The sequence below is a fragment of the Nothobranchius furzeri genome, chromosome 10, assembly GCF_043380555.1.
Source record: "Nothobranchius furzeri strain GRZ-AD chromosome 10, NfurGRZ-RIMD1, whole genome shotgun sequence".
Classification (NCBI taxonomy): domain Eukaryota; kingdom Metazoa; phylum Chordata; class Actinopteri; order Cyprinodontiformes; family Nothobranchiidae; genus Nothobranchius; species Nothobranchius furzeri.
In genome coordinates, this window is record NC_091750.1 from 27,915,639 (window position 1) to 27,928,002 (window position 12,364).

General features: G+C 43.3%; 1 protein-coding gene across 3 annotated transcripts in view; it reads right to left on the minus strand.

The window, feature by feature from the left end:
* The window catches only part of capn5b (calpain 5b), a 67,966-nt gene that overhangs the window by 5,580 nt on the left and 50,022 nt on the right, over nt 1–12,364 (minus strand). Inside the window, exons 8-13 of one of the 3 annotated variants that reach the window (XR_008559129.2) lie at nt 11,002–11,197; nt 10,802–10,924; nt 10,523–10,719; nt 9,497–9,618; nt 9,271–9,407; nt 16–79 (exon numbers count right to left, since the gene is read on the minus strand). Coding sequence is in view for 2 of the 3 variants with exons in the window: in XM_015962006.3 (XP_015817492.3) it covers nt 7,547–7,729; nt 9,271–9,407; nt 9,497–9,618; nt 10,523–10,719; nt 10,802–10,924; nt 11,002–11,197 (958 nt within the window). In the remaining variant the exon portion in view is untranslated. Of the gene's footprint in view, nt 1–15; nt 80–2,256; nt 7,730–9,270; nt 9,408–9,496; nt 9,619–10,522; nt 10,720–10,801; nt 10,925–11,001; nt 11,198–12,364 lie in introns of those variants that run through there. The other 2 variants (XM_054731027.2, XM_015962006.3) reach the window with 2 other exon arrangements.

A 12,364-nucleotide genomic window follows, 5' to 3' on the forward strand; every position in this document is an offset into this window, starting at 1 on the left:
GTTCTTGGTACTTACACTTGCTGCGTTGTGTAGCCGACGTTGAAGACACACAGGCTGCCATGGTGACTTTTTAACAGATCTAAGAAAAAAATGTAATGAAAGAATGAAACTTAAAAACTCCCAGACCTCATTTCATGATTGCTAATCAGCTATGGCTGATTTATTGTTTGGATCACAGTGAGTTACACTAATTCTTAACCACTTAACCCACCTTACCTGCTGATGGTGATTGGAGGGACCGGTGGCGCCTGTGCTCGGCAGCCTCGCTTCTGTCAGTGTGCCCCAGGGCAGCTGTGGCTACATCGTAGCTCATCACCATCAGTGTGTGAATGAGTGTGTGAATGGATGAATGATACAGTGTAGTGTAAAGCGCTTTGGAGTCCTTACTCTGCGAGGCGCTATACAAGTGTGGGTCATTTATCATTTGTCATTCTAATATATTTTTATTTCTATTATACATACGTACATTTTAATTATTATTTTCACATGACTGTTATCAGGCTCTCTTGTTCTGATTCTCATGATAATTCCATTTCTTCTAGTAAGTTATCTTGTGCTTACTTCATAAGATAAGAACAACTTTATTTATCCCGAGGGAAATTCTTGTGTCATGTACATGCTCAAAGCATCTGTATAATGTCTCTTTACTTTTGGTGAATTGTACTGAGTCCAGAATAAAGGCTAGTTGGCTGTACAAGATACAAACAAGTATTAAGTTTTAGAAATATATGAATTGTATTTAGCCTGCTAATTTATCTCAAATGCTAATAATTACCGTATTTTCCGGACTATAAGTCACACTTTTTTCATAGTCTGGCCGGTCCTGCGACTTATACTCCAGAGCGACTTATATACCAAATTATGTAGGCTATACCGTGCTGCTGCGGGCCGGCTCTGGACCAGGAATGAGCTCCCCTGCCCCGCTGGGAATAAAAAACACGCTGGAGCCTGTGGCGCACCGTTACGCACCTGATCTGGCCCAGAAGTGAGCTCCTCTGACTCGCAGAGAACTAAAAACACACAGCCATCACCTGCTGGAGACTGTGGCGCGCAGCTGCGGGCTGGATCTGACCCAGGTTTCAGCTCATCTGCCCCGCAGGGAATTAAAAACACACAGCCATCACCTGCTGGAGCCTGTTGCACGCCGTTGCGCACTGGATCCGGCCCAGGTTTCAGCTCCTCTGCCCCGCCATCACCTGCTGCAGGAATGAGCTCCCCTATCCCGCTGGGAGGATTTCAAACACCGCCATCCTCTGCTGGAGACCGTGGTGCGCTGCTGCGCCCGCGTTGTTGTTATTGTCGCCGGTACTTGTCTTGCAATGTGAAACGCTTGGTCTCAGATTTTGTAAGAAAAATAATCAAATTTCCCCCAAAATGTGACTTATAGTCCAGTGCGACTTATATATGTTTTTTTTCTTCTTCATTATACTTTTATGGCTGGTGCGACTTATACTCCGGAGCGACTTATAGTCCGGAAAAAATGCTAAATTGAAAACTTGCTCAAAGCAAAATATATTTTCATTAAGGAAATAATATAAACTTACCGATTTAATACTTTTTATATTCACAGAAAGATAGTTTTCATGAAAAAGCGCTGCAAACCTCCACACAAACTCTGTGTGAGCTTCAGGTCACTGGTGTTCCACAGCGTTAACTCCGGTTGTAGCTAGGTAGCTACCTCCATTAGCTTAGCTCCCACCTCCACGTTAGCTTTGGATTAGCTTCAGGTTAGCTTGTAGCTAGTTCGACTGCGTGTCATCAGTTGATCCCAGCCTTGCAGCCCCACCCTCAGCTCTACCTCTCTTCCCTTTTGTGGAATTGTCTGGGCTTGACGGAACCTGTGACATGTTCAAAATGGCGGTGGTGGCCACCTCCCATTTTTCCTCAAAAAAGTGTTATTGGAGCCTATGGAAACCCATTGTCCTTATATATATATATAAATCGATGGTTTACACACATTTCTAATCCACATCAACCACAGTGGAGCTCGTTCTAACGGATCATTCATTGGTGCTTTTGGCACCACTGTGGCACATAATCTGCTTTTGAGTGTTGACACTTGTGATTACTTTGATATTTCAGCCAGTTACTAATTTTTGTTAAATTGGTCAGATTTCATACGAACAAATTTAACCGCCTGGATGATATGAATAACTGACATTTACAACTCAACAGTTTAATATTGAATGAAAAAAACCTTCATTAAATAGAAAGACAAACTTCAAAGATTATCAAAGTAAACAAGTACATCAATAATTATTATTCATGTCTTATTGGATATAAATAGTTTTTAATAATCAGTTGTTGGATATAAAGGCATTTTCAGAATTCTCACTATTACTGTATAATAATCAACACGTTATTAGTCCAACGACTTACAAAATAAACCAACGCGAGCAAGTTAGAACAGACTTGGAAAAAAAGAGGTTACATTTTTATAAGTTTTAAAATATTTAAAGGATTTGGATTGAAACCCATACATGAGACAGAATAAAAATGAAAAAAAGACTTGTTTCTGTGTTTCCTCCTGGTCAAAAAGTCTTCTATGCCTGTGTGACCACAACCAATAGAGCCATGAGATAAACTAATCATTTAGAGTTGATCAATAGAGCTGCATATCCACAAGAGGAAGCTGCCACTTCTTAGTTCCCAGCATGCACTACCGGGTCATGCAGATGCCTCGGTCAGCTTAGCACATCAACCTAGCTTGAATGCTAACTCGGCCTGCATTGAATTAAAATCAGTCTGTAAACTTCAAGCTAACTGGGGAAGAGAAGGGAGGGGAACCAAAAGGGATTTATCTTTTGAGTACTGGAGCTAAGTGATTAGAGTAGCACACAACCTTTTGCTACAATGGACGTTTTAGCCTGTTGTAGCATTTGCAGAGGTGTGCTAACATCTCGAGTGCTGGATTCCAGCTAGTTTTAGATATTTCCCTGCTTGAACATTGCAGATTTGATTAAAACAAGTGATTAGCAGCTCCTGCAGAACCTGATGAAGGCTGAAGAGATCATTCAGCAGTTAGACTCAGATGTATCTGAGCAGGAACATGCAGCCCTCTCTTAGAGCTACAACACTACTTGTGTACATGCGCAGTATGAGAAGTGGCATACAGCTCCTTCCAGAAGAGGAGGGGGGGCTATAGCTGTTCAAATTTCAAAATCTTCTCCTTTCTTTGATTATGTTGTGCTACGAACCCCAGTCTTAAAGTGACAGTGTGTATTTTTCCTGGCGACAGGGGGCAGAAGATACCTAAATTGTTGCAAACAAGCAGTATTTTTGTGTTGGAGTAAGACCCACCAACGGATGCCCATTAGGATCAAAAAGCGCTGGGGAATGCAAACTTCAGCCAAATAACAAGCACATCAGACCCCTTTTCATCACTGGCAACAAGTGAACAGGTAAATGTGTAAAACAACAACATTTAAGAATGGTGAAAGTTTTGTAACCGTTTGTTACAAATCAGTAAATGCATTTTGTCCTCATGGGCTCCTGTAGAAGGAAACATGGCATCTAATATGGCGTCGCCCAGAGACTAACCCCGAAATTCCACTACCTCCGCTCCGGCACGAACTCTGCAGCAAAAACGGTCCCGTTGTAGTCAATCAGAGCTGTTCCAACACTGCGGCTGTGCGGCCGTGCGGCGCAGTGCGCCGCCCTCTGTTCCGGCATCCGGCAAAAATAGAATCGATCCTATTTTTGCCGGATGCCGGAACACCTCCGCAGTCAATGGACAGAAATCACAACCGCCCAACAGGAAAGGGAGCAAGCACAACTTCCGTTATTTCACAATAAATCGATAAACAAAAGGCGTTTTTTGTTTCATTTGCACAGGTTTAACAACTTTTAACAACTATCAATGGCGGTTGAACTTTAAATGCACAAAAGTAAGCCATAAATACAGTTTCTACTATCAAAGTAGTCACCCTTTGTTGATCCAAACACTGCTGATCTCTCAACACAAATGATGGGCAGATTAAACAGTTCATTTCGATGCTTCTCCCACACAACGGGTGTTTGGATCTAACTTCCGCATTTATTGCTCGGACTGTATCGCAAGATCTCGAATATCCCGCGCATGCCTGTTTGCCCACCTCAGGTCTCCACACTGGAGCGGAGCCGTTGTAGAGCGGGTACCAGTAAAAATTGAGTTCGGAAGCGAGTGGCAGCGGAAAGCGGGGGCGAAGCGGAGCGGAGATAGTGGAATTTTGGGGTTAGACCCGCTCCTATGTATTTTAGACCTGATTTTTATGGTTGTACTTTACAAAGCCGCCAATGTTTTTCAACAACTGGACATCATTTCACTCATTTTCAACAACATTTTGATGGAGGTTTCCAGAAATTAATGGTGAAAATTACATATTGTCTCTTTAATGTAACAACACAAAACAAAAGGTTTAGGTTACTGTATCAGATAAATGATTAGCTTTGGATCAATTAAGTTAAAAGCAAGCGGTCTAATCCCATTAATGACACCTGCCTGTGGCTAGGGTTGAAGGCAGAGCTGAAGCACAGCAGAGAGGGACCAGGAGGAAACCAGCGTTTTGAAACAGTTTTCAGCATCTCAAGGTTACCAGGTTCTGATTGATAAATACTTTTTGGAAAACTGGAGAGTGAGCTCTGTGACACATAGAACTGATGCAAATAGTTCTCAACATCCATGTGGCAAACAGCACCTTTGGCACGACTCGTTTCTCTTCGTAAATCCCTCGTCCATCACTTATTTGCAGCCAGATAACAGGGTTTCCCCCAGTAAAAGTGATAAATGTGGCGGTCCATGAGAGCGGGAGTGGGGGGGGGGGCGCACGGATCGCTACGCTACCGTTTCTCGTCAGTGACAGCGGAGATGGTGGGGCAGAGGGAGGACGCTTAGCCTGGTGTCTTATAAAGTGCTGGGGGAAACCCTGAGATGAACACAGTTTTGACAAAGAGACATCAACAATGTCCCAGATGCAGAGTTGGACTTGACTACATTTAGGGCTCTAGTGCCTTGCGCAAGGACACTTAAACAGTAAACAGTAAACAGGAGACTCACTTGTTTCTTTCCTTGTATTACTGTAAAAAAATTAAATACAATAGTCTTTCTGACCTTTCACAGCTTGGAGCAACAGTTTTACATACAAACTGTAAGCTAACGTTCTCAGCACGTGTATCTCTGCACTTTATGTCAAACTAAAAGACAAAAAAGGGCACAGAGAAGATAAATAGCACCTAGATAGTCGTCAACAACTGCTGCTAATGTTCACAGATGCAAGAGGCATTATGAGTGCATAACTGCAATACAAGACATAACCGTTTCAGACTGTTGGATATGATCGGACTGGAATGAAATGCGTTAAGTGTCAACATGCTGACTCCTCAAATCTAGCATTTCCAAGACTTTTGAGATAGAAAGAATAAATATATATAGTAACAAGTTAACAGTACCATACAAGGCCATGAACATATTGAAAAATAAGTCATGCACGACACATTTATAGGGATGCTTTACACAAATTTGTGTGACCAATTAAAGGACGTGTGACAGTTCAAGTAATGAAAAAGGCGCTAAAAGAAAACCAGGAAACTAGTTTGTTGGAGAGACTAGCCCACAAACAGTTTTACATTCAAAGGAAATGTCCTGATCATGACAGTAAATTACATTTTTAATTGACTTTAACACAAAGAAAGAATTATGAAGACAAACCGATTATGAAACTTGGACTGCACTTTTGAACAAACAAAGGTAAAAAAGTCCACTCAGAGCTAAAAAGTCAGACTGGGTGGAAACATGATCAAGCCAAGGAGTGTCATGATTAATAGAGATCGATTACATTTGTACCACTTGTGGTTCCGTATGCAAAAACATGTCAAATCAGCAGTTCAGCATGCCGTTTTCCTGCTGAGGAGACAAAGCCAAGACCAAGATGATGGCACAGGTTGTTTGGCAGGACATCTCCTTTGCTGAACCTCCTCTTTCCTTTGTCATTGAGGATCTTTTTCCTCCCAGAAAACTAATTAAAGTGCAAGGTGTGTTTCCCCCTAAAGAACGTCTTTGTTCAGTTCACACCTCCCTACAGATAAACAGGTTGACAGGTAAGAATTCATACAAACAGTCGCACAAGATCTCAGTCGAAGCTAAGCTGAAATTAGCAAGACATTCACACCATCTGACAGTCACGCTCAAACTCACGCCTGCTGTGCCGACAGCAGAAGCACAGATGCCGTCTTTGTTGGGATCGTGTGGCGCGAGTTGTGCAGGTGAACCCGCCAGAGTCTCATCAAAGGAAGCGTCAGGCAGTGGTGTTGCCATTAAGAGATGATGTGGCACAGGGGGTGGTGGTTTGTAGCCAGGCTTGGGCTGGGCCAGGCCAGAACGTTCTGAAAGGGGCCGACAGAACAAAGGGTCTGGCTCATCTTTGGTCCCAGAAAGCACTTGATTCATGTCAAAGTGAATCTTTGCACTCCACAGGAGGTGGAAGGTGATCCAAAAAGGAAAGATAGCACTGTCAGAAGAGCCGGCTGCTAAGCTACGATTGAAGAAATGTGCAGCACAGGCAGAGAATTTAGTTTGTTTTTCAGCCATGCAGTTTAGAGATCGTCCATAGCAACCGGCGACAAGTGACTCAAAGGAGTTTCATAAGGTAGAAGGGATGGAAGACGAGAGACGAAACTTCACACATGAGCACACACACACAGAAAAGCTCCAGGTAGGGAGAAAGTAGCTGCTGTTAGCTTTTCTTTGTAAAGTTCACACTAAAAAGTGACAAGACGGTGTTGCATGCTCTCCAAAGCACCTGCAAACTGATGAAGAGTTGGAGTTGTCTTGGTGCGGGTTAACCACACACACACACACACACACACACACACACACACACACACAGAGAGAGAGAGAGAGAGAGAGAGAGTGCGCATTAGAGGGATGGAAGATGACAGAAGTGAGAAAAAAACAGGCCATATTGCAGAGATAAGAGATAAAAGTAACGGCTGTGCTAACACTGAGAACAGCTGATAGTTTACCCCACCCCCACCCCCCATCCCCCCCCCAACTGGAGAGACTGACTCAGCCTTAAGGCAATGCATAGCCCTTGGAAAGGTTGGCACATGCATGGAGAGTGCAGAAATGTGTGCATATGTGTTATATATGCATGTCTACATATACGAGTATGCATCGGAACTGAAAGGAAAACGAGGAAAGACTAAACTGAACTTCAACAGGATCAGAACAACAACTGATAGGATTCAACTGTAACTGCCTTAAAATTAGAGACCAGTTACCGTTGAGTCTGTCAACATAACAAGCGACGACGTTTGCTTCTAGGACACATTTCGAACACAGACAGCAACAGTCAATTTAGGCAGGAATGAGTTCAAAGATAATCTATAGAAACTTCTTTGACACTTTCTTCCTGTAGATGCAGGCCTTCAAAAACCCCATGAGAAGAGCCGGAACAGGAACGCCGAGGTGACAGAAAACAAGAAAAGCATAAAGCAACAGAAAAAAAGACCCAAAAGTGAGCTCCAAAAGATTGTTGATCAGATCATTTTGACCATGTTAGCAATCTTGTCAGATGTTGGTGAGAGTGGTGGAGGTGAGGAAGCGCACAGTGAGCATGCCCGGGAGGTCATTGTCCTGGCGGCTGCCCTTGTCGCGGAGGTGAAGCGTGTGCTGCTCCTGCCGCTCGTTGGGCTCGCTGTACAGGACCACCTGACCCAGGAAGGTGTCCACAATCATGTTCTTGCTGTAGATCTGTGTGCCGCTCACGAGAAACCGACAGCAAAGGTGGAGAGCAGGAATGAGGAAGAGAGAAAAGGTAAAAGGAGATAAGCACAAGAAGAAACATGAAAAACAAAAAGAACTGCAGGAACAGAAATGAAGGAGCAGTGAAGAAGTGTTGATGTGAAGACATTTCTACGTCAGTTAACATTAAAAAAGGATTGTTTTGGTGCATGAGCACTTGTTTAATCAGTATATTTGCTGTTCTTTGGAGCAAAGCTCTGGTGCTCCTGTTTCAGGAGGTAAAGGTTAGTTGGAGAAGTGGGGGTATAAAACAACAGGATCTGGAGTCTCATTCATTAATATTCATGGTTTTCAAATGCCTCTCCTCTGACTGGCCAACAGCAACACCACTCTTCCACTGCCTTTGTTTGCATTTTTTCTTTGGTCATAAAAACCAACGCTGATGTTTTATTTCCTCAAATAACACAAGTCTGAATGTGTTCTGCCATGATTTTGGGTTGCTAATGCTAATGGTTAGCTTCTACTAGCCGAGATGCGCTCTACTCTCTCCTCACTGCAAACCTAATACAGCCTTCCACAACTTAAGGTGGGCTGGGCCATGAATACTAATTTTAAAGATTAAAGTCTTATAGTTGTCACACACACACACACACACTGGTGTGTGGTGAAAGTTGTCCTCCGCATTTGACCCATCCCCGTGGGGAGTGGGGAGCTGCAGACACGGCCGCGCTCAGGAACTATTTGGTGGTTTAACCCCCCAATCCGAACCCTTAAAGCTGAGTGTCAAGCAGGGAGGCATTGGGTCCCATTTTTATAAAGCCTTTGGTATGACCCGACCGGGAGTCGAACCTCTGATCTCCCAGGCCCAGGGCGGACACTCTACCACTCGGCCATTTTCCCTGTGACGTAGGAGAGACTGGCTTTGTCTGATCTGATCGTTTTCCCTTCTGTTTCCCTTCTGCAGCTAATGCAGATGGTGGGGATGAAGAATATTTTCACATTCGTGTTACGTTAACATTCTGAAAAAGAACAAGTGTTACGTGGTTTCTCAGAGGACAAACCTTTAAGAACATTTTAGAGAAAACAAAAGCATTTATGTCCTTAAACATAAGAAAATTGAGAGTTTTAGTGTATGATAGATTATCTTTAAGCTGCATTTTTAAATCTTACACTAAGGACATAAACTGTTCCTTCCTACCACCAACTCATGTTTTTTTACTTGTAAAATGAAATTACCGCAGAAAAATCCCTCCACTTGTAGTGCCAAACGGCTGTAAATGACTTCTGATGAATGGTTTTTGATTTTCTACAAATTTTCTGAGCAGCAATATTCTCCCAGTACCTAAACTCAGAGGAAGAAGAAGAAAAGCTGACTGAAAAGGAAGGTGAGAAACACTCTTGTGGACAGAGAGTGCAAAGAGCACATGAACCGGTGCAAAATACTTTGTTTGGGATTCATTTGTTATCTAATTAAATATTTATGTTGTTATGATGGAAAAAAATAACAAAACCATCTAGACAAAACACATGGTGGCAGGTTGACCACTCACCTCGATGTGGATGGCTTCCTTGGGCTTTTTGCGATAAAACAGGCCTTTGATGTCAAAGTTTGGGCAACGTGTGTCCTTTTGAACAGGTGAACGTACCCGCTCCCCTTCACAAGAAATTATCACGTAGGAATCTACAGCTGGGACAGACGAAAGTTACAGCTAAGCACACTAATCTGAAATTTCTTTCTTATACGGTTCAGATAGTCAGTGAGTGGAAAAACCTTACCTCCATTGGTGTCCTGTCCCTGAAGTCCCTCAGCATTCAGTACATGGACCTGAGTGACCAGCTGAGGGGAGCCACACATCCCCGTCCAACATGTCTGAGGAGGCTCATCCAGAGTCAACTCTCTGTGAAAAAAGAAAAAAGATGTTATTTTATAAACCTTTGAATTTTATTTGTCCAAACAGGGCCCAATTTGTAGAGCTAGAGTGATGAGACTCAATTTCCCATCATTCCTTGTAGTTTTATTGGTGTAAATTGTGGGAAACAACACTTCATGAGTGAGGAAACTGAGGGAGGATGTTAGGCTCAGCTGTTTTGTGCTGGCGATACATCCTCTAACTGTTTAGCAGCCGTTTGCAAAGATGCAGCCGACAAGTCTGACCACCAACCTCCATTTTTAAACGAGTCATTAAATGTGTAACAGGCCACTTCTGAAGCCATGTAAGAGTTATGTTCTACAGGACTTTATGTTTTTCGTGTATTGAAGGTTAATGAAGCTCAGCAGTGGTGGAGCTGAGACTTTAAAGAGGGGGTAGACCACTCCCTTCCCCAAGGGCCGGTGTCCAGCGTGTTTTAGCTGCTTCCCTGCTTCAACACACTTGATTTCAACGAGCAGGTGACTGACAGCCTTCTGAAAAGCTTCATGAGGCACTGAACAGGTGATTCAACCACAGAATCAAGTGTGTTGGAGCAGGGAAACAGCTAAAACACGCTGGACACTGGCCCTTGGGGAAGGGCTTGCCTACCTTGCTTTAAATGTCCAAACTTAAAAAAACATTTTGGGTGTATTTTTTTTGTTTAAATAGCTCAAAATAGGTTAAAAAATAGGAATATTAGTAAAAATGTGAACTGAAATGATAGAAAGTTGTGATCTACATCAACAACCAACTAGAAAAACTAGTCTAGAGCTCTAGAGATGCAAGTTGGGACAGCCGAGGCTTGCCCCAAGGGCCACACACACGACTCCCGGGCCGCACTTTGGACGTGGCTGGGATAAACTTTGTTTTCAGCAGAGATTCTCATATTTACTTGCAGTCTGAAGGCACATCAGTGAAGACACGGAGCAGAAATTCACCCTGCTGCCCAGGGTCAAAGGTTGTGGGTATGATCACATAACGGCCTTCCTTCAACTCCTTCCTGAGGAAGACACAACGCGAGTTGATGTAAATGGAACCTGCTACTTTCTGCTGGGCTGTGTGCATACGGTACTTCCGATTCAGCTCAACCTGCAGAATGACAAATTGTAGAGATGTGAACGTGGCGTTTCTAGCTTTGTTTGTATTTATTCTCTGGCATGCATGTTTTTACCTGGTGAATGTCAAAGCCTATAGCGAGATTTTCCCCTTTGCCTTCCTGGGGCGTAGCTCGCTTCTCTTTTTGTTGTAAGCAGATCAGCACCTCGTCTTCCAACTTCTTCACATCAAACACATACTGGAGAAAGAAACACAACACCATCTTTGACCTCAGCAGTAGGACCTCCTGATAACAACAGCACCAAATGGACCAACCTGTGGGTTCTGCAGGAAGGTAGTTTTGTGATTGATGCAGCCTCCTGATCGGTTACGAAGGGGATCCTGACGGTGGACCCAGGAGCCCCTCATCACCTCCTCCTCCCAGGTCTTGTGGATGCTCAAGTAGGAGGTGTTGATGAGGCGGCAAAGAATGAGGTCAGTGAAGTACTGGCAGAAATCATCAAACGTCATCCTGCAGAAGGACAGGCAAGGAGGAAAGGGAAGACAGGAGAGAGTGGATAGTAACTAGAGGAGAGGAAGAAGATCCCGAACAAGCACGAAATAAGAGAAAATGAGGCCAGAACCAAAGCAAACTTTTCAACAAGAACCTACGGTCATCACATGAACTCAGATTGAACATTTCCCTTAAAACGTGCTTTAAATCATTTATGTAACGTCCAGCAATGGTCAGTTTTCACCTAAAAACCGACCTACATGACATGAATTCCATTCTCAGGTGGATTCTACCTTCCAACAAGCAACAAGCTTTGCAGAACCGTGTTGACATTTCAGGAGGAACACGATGTCAGCCTGTGTTCCCAAACTAGGCCTTCTTCTGATAACACCGCAGGATTGCTCACTCTCTGAATAAAGTGACTATTTTCAGCTCATACGAGCTAATCATGGGCTGCATGGTGGCGCAGTGGTTAGCACTGTTGCCTCGCAGCACGAAGGTTGCAGGTTTGAAACTCGGCTGCGGCCTTTCTGCGTGGAGTTGCGTGTTCTCCCCATGCATGCGTGGGTTTCCTCCGGGTACTCCGGTTTCCCCCACAGATCACAACACGCCCTACAGGTTATAAACTGTAAGTTGCTTTGGATAAAAGCGTCTGCTAAATAAATAAACATAAATAAATAAACATAATCAATCGTGAAATGGATGAACCATATTATATGGATACTAATGAAATGTTTTGATTAATCTGTGCTTAAATTACTGTGGTTGAAACGAAACATTTTGATATTATGATCAGTAATTTTAGATTTAACAAGTGAATCATTATCCACACTCAGACATGAGGTTCATTAGAGATAAATTAAAGTTAAGTTAAATGTCATGACACATAGATATTTTCTTAGCTACGAATCAGAACATCCTGTATCCTAACGAGGTGTGACGTTCTGAGGTCTGCTTGTGAACACCTCTTAATATGGCACGTCCCGGTTGGCCAAGAAATCATAATATGAGAATATTAAAAAAGAGCTCACTATACGGTGAGTCAGTTTTAGAGGAAGCTACGGACAGGCCATCCGGAGCGAACCATCTTTAACCCAGAGCATGTTTGACAAGCTGTCAAAAACCCTGCTAAAAGCTGCCTACCGCTGACTCAGCAAAACGGTTCCTTCAGCTAATCAGAAACAG